This window comes from Melopsittacus undulatus, chromosome 1 (assembly GCF_012275295.1).
Source record: "Melopsittacus undulatus isolate bMelUnd1 chromosome 1, bMelUnd1.mat.Z, whole genome shotgun sequence".
Classification (NCBI taxonomy): Eukaryota; Metazoa; Chordata; class Aves; order Psittaciformes; family Psittaculidae; genus Melopsittacus; species Melopsittacus undulatus.
In genome coordinates, this window is record NC_047527.1 from 108,371,654 (window position 1) to 108,388,196 (window position 16,543).

General features: G+C 43.1%; 2 protein-coding genes across 5 annotated transcripts in view; one reads left to right on the forward strand and one right to left on the reverse strand.

The window, feature by feature from the left end:
* Positions 1-629: 629 nt before the first annotated feature.
* On the reverse strand, positions 630-5,786 carry LOC101870350 (isopentenyl-diphosphate Delta-isomerase 1). Of its 3 annotated transcripts, none has more exons than XM_005153027.3 (5): positions 5,644-5,786; positions 4,879-5,042; positions 3,685-3,777; positions 2,226-2,356; positions 630-1,159 (listed from the first exon to the last, which is right to left on the reverse strand). In XM_005153027.3, exons 2-5 carry the CDS (start codon positions 5,018-5,020, stop codon positions 842-844), a joined length of 684 nt encoding a protein of 227 aa, XP_005153084.3. In that variant the 5' UTR covers positions 5,021-5,042; positions 5,644-5,786; the 3' UTR covers positions 630-841. The 3 variants fall into 3 exon arrangements, with proteins under 3 accessions (XP_005153084.3, XP_030908430.2, XP_030908429.2); XM_031052570.2 differs by having other exon boundaries at positions 4,879-5,039; positions 5,644-5,770; XM_031052569.2 differs by having other exon boundaries at positions 4,879-5,033; positions 5,644-5,737.
* Positions 5,787-11,797: 6,011 nt separating this feature from the next.
* Positions 11,798-16,543, forward strand: part of WDR37 (WD repeat domain 37) — a 42,947-nt gene continuing 38,201 nt past the window's right edge. For both annotated transcript variants that reach the window (XM_031052568.2, XM_005153026.3), the window contains exon 1: positions 11,798-11,851. The gene's annotated coding sequence lies outside the window, so the exon portion shown is untranslated. The remainder of the gene's footprint in view (positions 11,852-16,543) is intronic.

Consider the following 16,543-nt stretch of genomic DNA (forward strand, 5'->3'; position numbering starts at 1 on the left):
CCCTACATTATTTGTCTTACTTTATAAAGCCTTTTACTTTATAAAGCCTTGATATCAAGATCAAAAAAGATTAGCTCCTGCACTGTGGTGCAACTTCTGATGAACCAAAATCAAGACCTGATGTAAGCCCACAAGTAGTTAATCTTGAATTTTGGAGTATAAGGAGTTTGAGCTGTCTGAAAATGACCATTACAGTAGATGCTACATGAAAAACCTATCAGGATGCCTTTGTTTTCTGCAAGTTGGACAAAAGCCATTTAATTCCTGTGTTAGACAAGTACTGTTTGTGTGTGCTACAATTAACACCCCTCCTGGCTTTTTAAGGCATGTCCAGTATCTAGCCATCAACTGACCAGAAAAGGCTGGTAGGGAAAAAAAAAACAACACTGGGGTGTTTGGGTTATTATCTAAAGCTATGACATACATTGCAGCACTTCAAAGTGAAACTGTCCACACAGACAATCCAATTACTTAAGCTTTATGTGCTCAGTTAATTATAGAGTACACTAGCTGAAGAGAATTGTTTTCTGCAATTAAAGTCATCCTGATTACTTTGAATTAATTGGGTTTTTCTTCAGGCAACCTATCTGCTCAGCATCAGTGCAGAGCTTGCATCCGTGTGTCATGAGATCAAGGGTAATTCTCCCAAGAGAAACAGGGCTGGGGAACAAAAGGTGAAGACAGGAAAAAAAAAATTCATTGGCTATAACCATCTCCGTATGAGAACACATTACTAAACATGCTCCAAGTTTTCTGCAGTCAGTAACTGAATCATGAGCTACCATCATGTCAATAAGACAGCATATCACTGCCAGCCTTCAGCATCTTTTCCCCCAGTTATTTACATTCGGTGTATTTTCTCGTGATCAATGAATTTGTTCAAGTTATGCAAGTTATCCCACCACTTAAAAAGAAAGGTCTCTGCAATGAGTTTAAACCACGGAGTAATCTTAACTTCATCCCTGGAAGCTTTGTCCAAGAGCTGTTTCAGTTCCTTCTGTGTCACGTAGCAGTGGCTTTGGATCTCATTAGGGTCGGGATTCAGCGTTACATCCTTCTGTACAAATAAGATATAGTCTATCTCATGTTCTCCCCAGATCCCATCGGACTTGGCCTTGTAGTGAATTCGTGTCAGGTACTGGATTTCTTCTGGAGTCACCTGCAGCCAAAACACTTGTCAGAGCCAGTGCCAAACTGTAACAGCTGCACTGCTAGGCATGGCAGTAGAACTCCCAGCTGTTACCTGCTTCCTTAAACACTATTTTTCTCCAAGCATACAACTGCAGTGTATTTCACAAAGAATAACTGGCAGAGGGGCTGGAACCAGAAGATCTTGAGGTCCTTTCCAACTCTTAATGATTCTGGGATTCTATACATGAAATCCTAAATAACTTCTTCCAGACCCAAAGCACCAATGAACACAAATGCTTGCACCTACCCCCTACCCCCCAAGGGAAAGACATGACAGCCATGCTAAAGCTAAGGCCAGAACTGCGTATGACAGGCTATGTACACCCTCATCTACCAGGGATGTGGGCAAGTGTCAGACTGGGTAATTAATTCTGGGGACCACCACTCCATCATGTTTCCCAGTCACATGCTGCTCCTCCCATATCCCAGGGCACAAATGTAAAGTTACAAAATGTGGGAAGAGATTTGGACCAGGAGCATAGTTTGAGCAGCTTCACCCTGCTCTCCATGTGCTCCCAAACTGCCACCAGAAAGGAAGGTACGAGAAGCAGGCTGTACAAACAAACAGGCTGGAACAAACACCAAGTGCCAAGGCCACACTACTTCCCATTGGAAACCTGGGATTGCAGAGGGGCTCTTAGCAACACGTTCACAGCGATGCCCTCCAGAAGCAGCAGTCCTACCAAAAGTGTGCAGCACTCTGCTGTTATCCTAGAGGAAGGATGTCCTATTGCCTTCCCCTGGGCAAGCAGAATGGCCTGCCCACCTGGAAAACACAGGCTAGACATGAAGCAATGCAATCTTTCATCACATCCTGATTTACTTTTTGGTTCATGCTCAGTCTGACCACTGGAATATTCTAAAATACCAATTACTGAGATGAACTTTTGAGACCCTGGAACATAAATGAAGTTCACTGAGTTCTCCAAATCTCTGAAGTTAAGTCTGCTCTTAGGTTTCAGGCTGACCCTGGCTGCCAGATACAGTTAGTCTGTAAATTGGCAAGAATTCCTGTTTCTCCCTTCTTCTGTTACCTGCTCCATGGGAATTCCTAACTCTGCTTTCAGTCGTCTCTGTGCTGCTCTCCGAACACCAATGGCATTATTTTCTTCCAGTTCCAGTGGATGGCTTAGAGGGTGACTGCAACAGGTGTTGGTAAAGCAATCTGCAAGAAGTTTTGATCAGTACATTTTTGACACACAAAGTATTGGGGAAAAAAGAAACAAACAACAAAACCACTAAAACCCCAAACCAAACACAGAATCAAACCCCCCCCGGAGACATAGAGCACTTATACAATGCATCACAACTCTTTCTCTTTTGCAGAGAAGGGTGCAAGAGGAAGGAAGGTGTTTTCACCTCATATTTTTCTTCACCTATTTTGCACCAAAATTTGCCTCTACAAGTACACTGCAGGTTAGTTTGATTCACATGGAGATGTGCATTCTCATACCCATGACAGCACCTACTTAGAAAGCATGTTTATGAAAGCCTTGTTTACCCTGCAAATGACAGTTAAAATTACTTTGGGGGAGTTTATAGGCAAGAGAATACTGGAAATATTCCCAGAGCTTCGAGAGCAGCTGCCTGTAAGTAAGAAGTAAACATGCAGTTTACGCTTGTGTTTAAAGGACCCACCCTGTGTATTTTGTTTCAAGTATATGAAAAGTTACTTCTCAGTTATGTAGAATAACTGTGATTGTCCAACCTCTTATCTATAGCAGTTCAGCTCAAAGGCATCTAAAATAGAGCCAGGTTACCTACAGACTAATCTGCAGCATTTTCAGTAGCTAGCAGTCAAGGAAAGAAAATGAGGTCTCTCTTCCAGAAGAGGGTTAGAAACACTTAAATTAATTTTCCATCCAAAATTCTGAAACAGCTTTGTGCTTCCTCTAACACATCTCGTGTAAGCTATTTTTCTTTCATTATTTTTATGTCTCTCCATCTGCATTCAACAGTAGCGATTCAGGAGTCTCAGAAACTGCCTGGCCACACAGTCTCGCTTCTTCTACAGTTAAAAAAAGTGTTGGTGAAGACAGACACAGCTAACGGTCTCTGGATCCCACTGAAGCACAATGCAGCTGTTTCCAAGCAGCAGAGTTCTGCTGCCTATCACCTACATGTCTTTCTTTACCAGTAGAATGAGAACACTCTCCACAGCTACCAGAGCAATTCCTGCAGCTCCACGAAATAAATCTTGCAGCAGAGAAGGTAAACAACACAAACTCCATTCTTGCATAAACAGGATCAACTATGTCAGGGAACAATCATTTCTCAAGAACATATACAGCAATAAGCTACCGTTCTCTTTGTCTTACATCATCCACAAGGTATGTACATCTTTCAACATCAGTATAAAGAGAGCACTTAGAAGTATCTCCCCTCTGAGGCAGTAAAATTCTAATACCTAAAAATGAGTTACACTGTAAGATTAGGCTGGCATATTTTTTAAAATAGAGCATTTTGATAAATACAGTGTGCTTTAGTACTAACCTGGAAATGTAATTTTTGCACTTGACCTCTGCTGCAGTAACAGTTTATTTTCTGTATTAAATAAGAAAACACTGAAAGCTCGGTGCAGTAAACCTGAAAACAGAAAAACAAAACAGAGCTATTTAACAGAGGAGAGAAAAACCATATGGAGTCATTTCAAGAGCTTAGGACAGACTCATTTTGGAGTAATCTAATTAAAAACTCACATGTTAAAAACCAAGGATTTGATAAAAAACTTCAGAGTTATTAATTAGGGGCTTATGCAAACATTACAAAATTAGAGAAGTGCTAAGAACAACAATGCAACAGAAGAGTTCTTCTAAACTTGGTCAGTTTGACGGTCTGAACACTCATGTTTGGGCAAGCTATTAAGAAGGGTTCAGTAACCAAAAATTTATTGTCAAAAAGATGACTCAAATTCCTAAGAAAACCTGTATGGAATTTCAAGACACTTCATGAACTGCAAAAGTACACTGGAAGACAGGCTCACTTACGTGCAATTTTGCTTTTTTCTGCACCTTTTGAGTTTGTTATTTGTAGAATCACAGAATGGTTTGGGTTGGAAGGGACCTTGAAGCTCATCCAGTTCCAACCCCCTGCCATGGGCAGGGACACCTTTCATTAGATCAGGCTGCTCAAAGCTCCCTCCATTCTTCGCTCTTCAGGAAGATGTTTTCCCCAAGTACAAAAAAGGAGGTCACACACTACTATGTGAGATTCATGAATCTGACCAAACTCATATCCACAGTCAATTAGAATGACACCAACAAAAAACTTTCCAGTTAGCAGCATCTGAAGCAGAATTCTGCAAGGAAAACTTAAAAATCAAAGCCTCTTCTACTTGAAAAAAACTCAGTGGCATTCTTTAGGAAAAGTTACATAGAATCAGGTATCCATAATAGCATATAACAGGATAATAGGATTTTTATCACTAAAATGGGATTCAGAAGTATTTATCAAGATATGCAGCTTATACTCACAATCACACATTTCTCTCCCTTGCTACTGCCTCACACTGTGTGTTCCTCCATACTGCAGTACTTTTAAAATTAGATACTGCACGCTGGGGGAGGGGGGGGGGTGTGAGGAAGCACTTGCTCTGGTTTGATCAACCTGTTAATGTAATCATGACTATGTTTCTGAAAACACTCATTCAACTTAACTGTTCAAGCAGAAGGTTCAATCAAGCCGTACCTTTATCAATGTTCTCATTCAAGTGGCAGTTCTTCTTGGTATCTGCTCCAATCTTATTATCATTTTCATCAATCAGGATGCACATCTCTGCCAGGAGCTGCACCTGCTGCTCATCCAGGTGGTCTGTGCTTACCTCAGGCATCGTGACAGTGGCACACGTTCTACTGTAATAAAAACAACAGAACGAAGAGTCACTCAGTACTAACAACATCCATAAGGTTCTGGGCAGAGGAGAAGAAACAATCAAATGGCTAGGTCTTCTGACATTGTGCACCAACTGTAGTTTGGGGGGTTTACATGCTTTTACATTGCTGAAACTTCCTATTCACAATACAAATCACACAACACCCCCAGCGTGCAACACTTGATAGGTGCTTACAAGATCTTTTTCACTTCTCTGAAAGCCCTGCAGCAGCTGCTGCTGAACAGCTGTGTCAAATATAACACTTTGAGAGGGTGGTAGTGCAGGAAATCCAACTCCACCCTTGACCCAGCACAGGGCTCACCTCGCCTAACCCCACATCCCGCACACTGACCCCGCACTACATTTACAGTGCCACACGTCGTGTGCACAACTGTTTCCACCCCCCATCAGTAAGAGCTAAGCAAGGAGGCTTCCCTGACCAGGCGCTCCAAAACACCCCCAAACCCTGTCCAAGCTCCCACCGCCCTCTGCCTCCGCTGTTCCCTTCTCCGCCGTTTCCCATCCCTCAGCAGCTGCCCCGCTCCTCAGCAGCCTCCATCTCTCTGTGTCCCCACTGTCACCTCAGGGCCAGGGCCTTCCCCCCGCGCAGGCCGGCTGCGGACGCGAGCCTCTGGTGCCGGTCCCCCACGCTCCGGCGGCAGCACCACCCTAGAGGGATGGCAGCCCCGCTGTGGGACACGGCTGCGGCCCGGCTCAGCACGCGCCACATGGCCCGTCACCCCGCTTCCGCCAATGGCAGCGCCCCGCCACACCAACGTCACCGCATCGCACCATCGCCCCACCGCGGGGCGGCCGGCCCAGGAGGAGAGACTTAGCAGTGACAGACTGGAGCAGCCAACCGCAACACAGCTAGGTAGAGACACTGGCCAATAGGAAGAAAGAATAACGGCGAGGCAGCCAATGGGAGCGGGGAAGCCTAATCAGGCTGTGGCAGCCGGGCACAGTTGCTTCCGGCAGGATGGGAGGAGGGCAGCAGGTTGTGATGCCGAGGCGCGGTGCCAGCCGCCTTCCGACCTCAGGGTGTGCCTTCTGAGCCAGCGCCAAGGCTCAGCCGTGGCAGGGCTGCGCGGGGCTGGGGCACGCCAAAGAGGATGGGGGCGAGGATGGATGGAGGGCGGCACGGCCAGGCAGAGGTACCGCACTGCAGGAGAGCGGACACCAGGCCTTCATCTGCGGGCAAGCCGAGCTGCAGCAGCTTGTGAGGATGAAAAGAACCTTTATCTTCTCCTGGCAGTGACGAGGTTTAAGCATTTTAACACTGAGCACTGCCTACTGTCTTTACACCCGTGCAGGAAAACCTAAAGGCTGCACCACAGTGCCAGCTCCTACAAGGGTATCTTGCTTGTGGCGAACAACTTCTGGATCAAATTTATACTCGAGTCTGGGAGCATTCTTTTAGGCAGATACCCTAACCACAAGACTTGAGTCACAGGGGTTTTTGGCAGTCTTGGTAGCACATTTGGATGTTTTTCTTTGCTCTATAGCATCACCCGTTGAATCAGAGGGTAAGTGTGTGCCGCACAGGTCACAGCCTGTGGTGCTCTTCAGGGTGGGAACAGTGGGGGTCTCCCCTCCTTTGCTGACAGCTACAGTTCATAGAAAACTGTTAGCCAAGCTCTGAAATTCCCAAACTTGTTAAGTTCTTAAGGGACAGAGAAAGAAATGCCCGGTTTCTGGATGGGAACCAAGCACAGGCAAGATGTCAAGGTGAGCCTCTCCAATATGTGTGTCTAGAAATGCATTAGGTACCTGGTCTAAAGGCAGAGGAACATCAGTATCTCTAGAAACTTCACACCACCATAATGGAGTATGTTTGGAGTAAGACGTCTTTGGCCAGTGTATTGCCTTCTGCAGATTTGGATTTATTGTTAGATTCCACAAAAGGCCTAGAAATGATGTCTCACGTTGTCTTGGGTGCACCACTCTTTCTGATTGCCTCTCAGCTCACATTCCAGCATTTTGGTCTGTCTTGAGTTTTCCTATGAAAAGAACAGATAACCTTTCATTTACAGATACTGTTATCAAAACAAAATGTTCAAACTGACAGTTAATGTCCTACAAATGGGGTTATTTTACAGGGGTTTCCCTCTGCAGAACTTGATAAAAGGGCAGGAGGTGGTTTGAGTGGAAGCCACCCAAAACCAGCAGAAAGCATCAGAAGTGAAAAAAAAATCCAAACAACCAAGACCAACCAACATGCCAGCTACTGTATATCCCTATAACTATAGAAAACACAATGTAAAACCATTAATGTTATTTATTAACATATTACAAGTGTGATATTATCACAAGCACTTTAGTAATAATTAACATGCACTGTCAGAAAGGACTGAAATGCGCACGTAGTTACTTTTTATCCTGAGTCATTATTGAGCATGAAAACACAGTAACTGGATATTGAGCTCTGTAGAACTACTGATAACATCCTTTACCATGTCTATCACCACTTTTATTGATCCAGTGTAACCAAATATAAGGGACACAAATCTACCCCAAATCCTCAAGCTACTGAGATGGAGATACAAACCAGCATTTCATATGAAGAAAATAGAGTTAACAAGCCCTCCTGAGAGTGAAGCCCTGTTGGAACAGAAACTTCTACCCTAAAAGACAGAAATGGGGTTTGCACACAGGGCACAGCTTATGTATGACATACACCAATGAGCAGATGTACACAGTGACATTTAGGCTACACAGTGGAGGCATATCAGACAAGCATCCCCATAGGTAATGGGTTAAAGAAAAAAAAGAGTTGTTTGTTTTTTCTTCCTAGTAATTACTGTTGAGAACTTCTATATAAGCACTTTAGAACCTGTCAGAAAAAAAACTATAGCTCTTGTCTTGTACAGACAAAGCACTTCTCCTGGAGCAACACTGGTGAGCAACATGTCTGACATAAAGTGCTGCTGGTTGATGAGAGGTAGAAAAGCAGCCAAAAACAACGAGAGAGACAAAATAAGCCCTTTTCACAAAACAGACAGAGAAATCACCCAAGCTTTCAACCAAAGGCACTTTCAGGATTATGTGCTTTGTCACCTGTGTCATTGTTGCACTCCCCTCCAGACCCTGTTCCTTCAGTGAAGTTCTTTGTGTTGAAGAAAAAGCAGTCTCATTTTTATAATGGTATGCATTTCACTGAAACCTCAGAACTTTTATTCCACCCCACATAAACAGAGGCATGCCTGAAGTCACATATACATGCCTTTAAGTATTGATTTAATTTATGCATCCACTGAACTCTGCTGTTTCTAAACACTCTACTAACAAGGGAAAAGCAGTCTTACCACCACTGAAAAATCTCTCATTTCACCTGAAAATTCAACCAGCTGCAAATTACTGACAGAATTTTGCTTTCTACTAAGGTAAAGAAAACATGACCCCCACCAAACTAGAGCTAAATGCCTTAATTATTCAGCAAATTAAATAAGAAAATAGTAAAGCAGAGTAAAATATATGCTGAACAAACCAGGGGTTTGACCCCAGCCTACAACACACAGTCTCTTGAGACACATCTCTCCTCAGTTTTCAGCTTTGCTAAGCAAAATTAAGGACTTTCCCCCACTTTCACAACCAACCTACCTCTTTTTTTAAGCTTCCTCTTCACTTATTCTGATATTAAAGACTTCTAGTTAATCCTTCTCATCTGTAGAGCTACACTTGTTCCTGGTCTCTATGAAAAATTCTTCCTGGCTGTCTACTCCTGCCCTGAAGTCATAGCTCTTCAAGAAACATTTAAGTAATCCACTTACTTGCAGAACAACACCCTGGATGAGGAGGTGAATAGCTTTCTGTCCTAATGAATCAGCTGTTCATTTGCTCCTTCTTTCTTAAAAGGCCTATTTCAGGAAAGTGGATTGGCTTCAGCTTACTTCAGAGAAGAGAGATGGCTTTGTAGTAAAAATGTAATGCATGTATGCTAAGTATATAAGTAGGATACTGCATTTGCATTTAGTTTTGCTACCTTCAGCACGATGGAAAGTGATATGATGGATGACTTCCAAGTGTTATTGTACAGCATAAAGCACACTTTTAGAATGGAGATGCAGTGATGTTTTCTATATGGAAGAAGTAACTCTTATGTCCTTTTCTTTCTTAGGTAAGTTTTTCTTTTGTCTTTCTTTTGGTTTGAGCTCTGGACAGGGGACTTTGCCTTTTCCTGCTTCTTTTACAGGTTTGTAAAATCTTAATTCACTCAACTATTAGTCTGTTGCTGATTTCTTGTCTTCTCAAGAACAGCCATAGATGCAGAAGTAGGTCTGGAAAGGGATGTCCAGTAACTTTTTTCACTCAGATTACTGAAATGACTACTTAAAAAGCTTTTTAGCTGCTGATAAGAGGCAAACTAGTACTGCCCCAATCTCCCTATGCTCCTGTGTTGCTATCTGCCTGTTGTTTAAAACAAGTAGTTTGTGAAAAGAAGGCGCAGTCTTTTGTTTTGCACCTGCTTCTATACATCACAGGATGCCTGTTGCTCTTGTTGCTCTTGTAGTGCCGTGGCAAAACCAAACCAGTAACAGGGCTCAAGTGGCAACAGGCCAGCCACTTGCTGTTCTTTCATTATGAAAAAAGCAACTGCACCACACAAGGCCTGTTAATTTTCTGGTGAAGGCCACCCTGCATAAAAGAAAAAGTTGTTTGTTGTTTAAGCCCCTGACTTTCCTTGATGCATTATATTATTTCTTTAGGGGAAAGAAAGGTTATGGTACAGTATGCTGGGGCAAAAAACCTGCTATGGTACAGTAGAATTATATTAGAAGAAATCTTGGTAGGAATAATAAGGCTAAAAAAATGTTTAGAGGAACAGAACAGCTGGGGACTCAAGTTGTGATGTGGCTAAGATAACTGCAACTGTACCAGCTACAAAGAGAAAAGTGTCCCTCAGATGTCGGTACTGGGACTGATCCTGTTCAACATTTTTGTTGATGACATGGACAGTAGGATTGAGTGTGCCCTCACCCAGTTTGCTGGTTGACACTAATCCATGTGGCGTGTTTGGCGTGCTGGAGGGAAGGGATGCCATGCAGAGGGACCTTGATATGCTTGAGAAGTGGGCCAGTGCCAAGCTCATGAAGTTAACATGGCCAAGTGAGAGCCACTCTGCAGGAAGACCTGGGTAGACTGGAAGAGTGGGCAAACAAGAACCTTATGAAGTTCAAGGAGGACCTAGATAAAGCCCTGTCCTAAAGCACAGGCTGGGATCTACCTTGTGGCTGGGGAGCAATTTTGTGGAAAGTGACCTGGGGGTCCTGGTGGACCACAAGCTCAATATTAGTGAACAGTGTGCTGCTGTGGCAAAGAAATCCCCAGTCTGGGTTACATCAATAAGGGAACCACCAACAGAGCGACAGTGGTCATCATCCCACTCTATTTGACACTTGTCAGGCCACAAGTGGAATACTGTGTTCAGTTTTTTGTTTCGATTCCATTCTATGAATTCAAAACATCAAGCAGTAGCATTTGGTCAGGTTGCATTTGGGCTTCCTCCCAGGCAAACCTGTTCTGTTTCTTGCCCATCTTCATTTGCCTGTCCTGTCTCCTCACTTTTCCTCTCCTACAGGCACTTACTCATTCTGCTCCCTTTTGATGGCTTTAAAGATAGGGAATAGACTAAAATTATGGGAAGTTCTGAAGCAGTGAGGCTGGTTATCTTGGAGAATGACCTTCAGTGATGAAAAATATGCTAGTAAATAGGTAAAACACTATTTTTGTTAGTCTTAATAACAGCTACAATTAAGACAGGGCTGCACAGAATGAGGTAGAAAGGAAAAAGAAGACAAAAGAACAGCAGGGATACTTGTAGCTGGGAAGCACATGAAAAGAAAATGTATTATATTCAGCCTTCATTCTGAAGCACATGTTCTGTCCTTTTCACAGCCCTCTTCTGAGGCAGACAGATAATCTGCAGGGAGAGAAGAAATAATTAGGCAAAGGCCTCTTTTGACTTTCACAATCTGTTACAACAAATGAGAATTTTAGGTGAAGGCTTCTTCTAAGTATTAATCAGCAAAGGAATTAATCACATTTCAATAATGTGCTGTAAGCTTCAAAGTGAACAGCCTACTTGCAGAATGTAGTGGTTAGCTTTGATTCACTGTTTCTTGTACTGTCCGCAGATAAAGCAGAGTAGGTCCAGGTTCAGCATGTTCCAGCCTTTCTGTATTACAAAATAAGGGTTCCAGCAGTGTTCCAGGGAAGCTTCATCTCCCTTGTCCGTCCACAGCGGTCTGCTTGGGCAATAGTGAGCATGAAATGCAACTCGGCTTTTTCAGTATCAGCATTAAATGAACGCCTGGGAGCTGAGGGGTTGGAATGAAGTGGGTGTAAGTGGTGATACCCCCATTTCCGCAGCCGGGCACGGCCTGCTGCTGTGCTGTCGGTCTGTCTCTGTGGAGGGTCCGTGTTCGTTGTCACACCTCAGGTCAAGTGCCCAGATCCCCATCTATCAGGGCTTACAGGGCCTACCCCAAACCAAGCAAGTCGTCCCATGGGGGCCAGTGCCCTGAGCCAGTGGCACTTCTGAGCCCCCATACATAAGCCGCCCGCGGGGAGCTCTCTCCCTCTCCCTAGCCCGTCGCAATGGCGGCGAGCGGGGGCCGCGGGCCGCTTCCGCCCGCCGCCGGATGTCGCCCCGGGGGCTCCTCAGCAGAGAGGCGCGTCGCTGCCGGAGCGCGGAGCCCGGCTCGTCGGTGCTCCTCCTGCCACCACCCTCCTCTTCCTTCCCCCTGCTGCCTGCAGCCCTTCCCGCCCGCCCCCGGCTGTGGCTGACAGGTGAGTGCGGGCGGCCTCTGTGCCCCCCTTTCCCCGCTCCCCTCAGCGGGGCGCAGACCCTCCGCCATCTTCCCGCCCAGCCAGGCCCCCCGCCGCCGCGGGCAGTGGCTCCCCAGCGGGGCTGCGGGCGCGGCTTGGCGCGGGAGGCCCCGGGGGGAAAGGGAAGGGTAGGGCTGCGGAGCTGGGCGGGATGCCCGGGAGGGGTCTCGGGGGAAGCGGGGCAGCGGTGCGGGCAGCGGTGTCACCTGTGCGGTGCCGCCGCCTCTTCAGGCCTGTGCCGTCAAGCGGGGCTTCTGTCTTGGCACCCTCTCCCAGCCAGTCCTATTCCGGTTTATTTCTCATGAAATGACCTGCACGTTTTCTCTTAGAAGCCCAAATAACCGAAAATTGGCTCTTCTGGCTCTTTTCCTATCTGTCTTACGTGTTTTTCTTTATTTGCTTGGGGTATTTTTTAACCACTTCCAGCCCGAGGTTGCAGGTCTGCAGATAGTGAAACCAAGGGTGCCTGTTGAGAACACTCTGGTCCTTAACTTTGTGTCCTACCGCATATCCTAAGGACAAGCCAAGTGTAGTACCTCATTAGCTTACGCTAACGTGTAACTAATGTGAGTTCAGATTCTCTGACATACGTACAAATGGAGTAAAAGTGAAACACTCATATTCCCTGAAGTGAGGCACAACTGTCTGATGAGGTGGAGTTTGTGGTGTGACAGGGTAGATATGGCTTTCAGCAGCAGGAGCGTGGCTCAGAACAGTCTGAGATGGGTAAAAGTTAAGTCTGTAAAAGGCCATTTGCAGTATTTAACTTTCTGAGCTAAAAATTGTGAAAAATCTGAAGGAAAGAATTAATAGCTGCTTTATCTATTCAGAGGTTGAGTGGATGTCAGGTTCCATTGCAGAAGGAAATCAAATAAGTACATTGTGCTTATGCAAAACAAGGAAAACGTTTTCAAGTTAAGACTTGAACCCTTTTTCAAGGACACCTTGGTGTTTGCAAGGAAAGAGAAACTTCTGTGTGGTTTTATACTTTTTGTTACATCTTCTAGCTTGTGAAAGTTTGTTTTGTTATGGTGTTTTAAATTGTGCTTTCTGTAACAGTATCTCATGGAAGATTTGCATAAAGAACTGGTGGAGCAGCTTCTTGGAAGTGATTCAGTGTCATTGAGTACACCTTGAAATTATACAAATGTCTGTTGTTCAGGCACCCATTTTGCAACATAACAGCAGTATCGTTCTCCTTAAGCAAATTTCTTAAACTGTTTTCCAACCAAACCTGCTGCTGGCATTTCTTGTTTGATGTTTTTGAAAGGGAGCTGGTAACCTCAATCCTCAAGTATGTTTTATAATGCGTGGTTTACATTAGATAGGATCTTGTGCGTGTGTGTGTGCGTGTGTCAACCCGAACATGTCTTGTTATAATAACTTTAAATGTAGCTTTGTGTGTTGTGGACTTGGGCAGTTATTGTAAGAGAAGGTGCCTCAACCCAACATAAGAATTTAAGGCAGAGAACACAGTAATGTTGTTTTTTGTGTGTTTTGTTGTATGTTTCTTTAATGCCTGTTGTTTATGTGTACATTTGTCCCTAAACTAAGCTTATCATGTTAAATCTAATTCTAAGATGAGACTGTCTCTCTAATGTAGTCATGCTCTTCCACTGTCTTTTGAATTTAGGACTTGTTTAAAGGATGCAGTCTCTTGTATAGACTGAAATGCTTGAAAGTGTTGGTACAGGCATGGGAGAAACATTGTGAGTGTGCTGATAGTGCCTTAAAAGAGCTTACTTCTACAAAATCCAGAAACTGCAAGCCAGAGCTAGTATATGTCAAGTAAGGAGAAGTGGTATTGCATTTTACATGTTTGAAATGACACTGGCATCGTTTTATGTCATGGCATTCTTAAGTTTTGGAGCTAAGACTAGTAGCTTGTGTTGTAAGGCCAAATGAGGGGCTTGTTCCAGAGACCAGCCCTTCAGACCTCTGGGGGAAGACTTTGTTAGTACTCTGCTCATGACCTCTGAGGAATGGACAGGAGTCGTGATGGTGTCTTTAGAAGCTGGAGCGATTTGTTATTTTCTCATCCTCGAGTAATACATGCTGACTATTTTGAGACTACCTTGGTGTTTGAAAAGGGTAGGACTTAGTGCTTGCATTGCTATTACATATGCTGTTGAAAGATTTGGTGGTTCCCTGTAGCAGGCCACATGAGGAAATGCTTCAAGAATGTGCTGTATTTATTTGGTGCCTCAGAAAACCTTCCTAAATATGTTATAATTAGTGTTAAAGTTACTTGCTTTTGTTGATGTCTTAAGCAGCAAAATATTCTAGTTTATTAGCAAGTAGTATATTCCCAGCAATGATATTAGAGGCCACTCTGCTTGCATAAAAGCATTATAGAAATTTATCTAGTACATTGGTAATAGCTGCCTAAATAATGTTTGTTTAGAGAATAGCACAGTAAGACTCTGGCCTCTGAGTGTGGTGCAGTGCTTCCTGAAACAAATACCTGGTTAAACCACCTTTGCTCTTGAACTTCCTTAGGATTCCTCACCCTCAGGTCCTGCATTTGTATACCTGTGCATGCATGCAGACTATTCCTAGGCTATTAGGGATTTGCTAGTACAGGAATGGGAGCTAAAATACCTATGAAACAGCTAAGGAAATAGAGTAGCCTTCAAACATGTTTTAGGATTTAATCAGCTGTAAGTAATTTAGCAGGACCTGATGCTATCCACTGAACTTTCCAATAAATTACTAATCAACACCAATTAATAAAACAAGGTACAGTATATACTCATAGTATGTATCTGTCAAAACTAACTAGTGTTAAATGTAAGCTTATACTGTACCCTGTACCATTTATACTACTTGAAACACTGAGCACAGTCAAATAATCCAAGTTTCATAATTATTGTTGTTTAATATTAGTTAAGTCAGTATGGCTGACAGCATCATTTCTCACCTTAGCAGCCTGTTTTGTAGTCTGCATCTGCACAGCTTTTTGTATGATTACAGAATTTGCTGACATAGTTGAATTAGCAAGATCAAAGCTTACTAGCAGCAAAACTGGGCTGGCTTTTATGCCTGGATGTTGGTGTTAGACGCTTGCTCAGAGTAGATCCTTACTAATGTGTTAAAGCTTTTATCATTGATTTCCAGCTGTATAATATACTTAAAATTCATTAGTGCAGCTTCTTTACTATGCTTTCTGTCAGGGGTAAGTTGTTGCCTTTTCAGTAGTGGATACTTTCCCCTTTTACATTTTGAGGAACATCCAGTTCTGTTTGAAAGAATGCTGCGCTAAATTTAGGGAAAAAAAAAATCAATGTTGTAATGCTTGAGTGATTTCATAAGGTTTGAGCACCCTTATCAGTGGTTCTAGTGTCATCTGTGATGATCTGGAATGTCTTTGTTTCCTAAATATTTATCTTTAGCAAAACAACTAGTCTTACAAAGAAGTTTTTTTGGCCTGATCTTTCTCAGGTGTGCTGTATTTCTACAGCTTGCATTGCATTAATGGTACTTGAATGTACAGCATCATTGAAACAAATTGTTCACCAAAGACCTCAAAATAGAAATTTTACTCCTTTAAGTTTGATTTCTTTGCATATGAATAAAGGTTGTAGTGGCATATATTGATACTTAAATTCCTTTAACTCATGAGTAATGCTGTCAGACTGAGTTACGTGTAATTAAGAACTTAATAGCTATAATCATTCTTCTTTCTTTCCATTTTCCCTCCCTGCTTTGTGAAAAAAGAGCAAATCTCATGTTAACTGGCATTTTTATTATAAGGTTTTAATGTTGCACAGGACAGTAATTACTGTTGTAAAAAGCCTTAGTTTTTTTATGTAGTATACACTGAAATTTTGCTTGAGACACCTGAGACTTAGAGATTTAAGAATTGTTTCTGTGGTATAGGTGATTTTATGCCCTTTTTTTTTCATTGTCTCAGTCATTTAAATAGTAAGTATTACTATTGCTAAACTTTGAACACAATGGAATAGGGAGAGCTTGGGTAAGAGATGTTGCTGAAACTTGCTGGTGCTTTCCCTTTGCAGACTTTTGTGTTATCTTGACTGAACAAAAAAGGAAATGCAATACTGTAGCCATTCTGTGCTCTGACACTTAAAACAGATTTTCTCCCTGGCTTCAGCAGAATGCATACTCCAGAAATACTTTCCTTTCAGCAGTCTATTTGTTCCATGTTCAAGCATAGAAGTAGGCAAGTAGAATTAGTTGACTGCTGCACTGAATTTTTAAGTCTAGTAAGATACCTGTGTGTGCGCTTTTGGTGCCATTTCTCTGTTGTAGCTGGACAAAAGAGTTCTTGGTTACACATCTGCTCTTCACTGTTACTCTGTTGAAATATTTCCTGTGGCTGAATACATAGTAACATCTGCTACAGAAAGGTAGGTGGCAGAACTTTAATTTAACCTGCTGTAGAATATGCTGTGAGATTAATTAAACAGCATAGCCGAAGTACCAAAGTATCTTTACATTCAGTAAGTAGTAGTCACCTTTGGTCTAGATATTTTCTAGGACATCTTTTTCTCCCCTACTTCTGCTGATTGATTTTGTCAGAAATTTGTTCTCTTGAGGCTTTGACAGATCATTGCGTGAAAAACGCTATGCAAATATCTTGTTTTCCAAAGCAATTGAGCTGAAAACCTCAGTATGTCTCATAAGTGCACT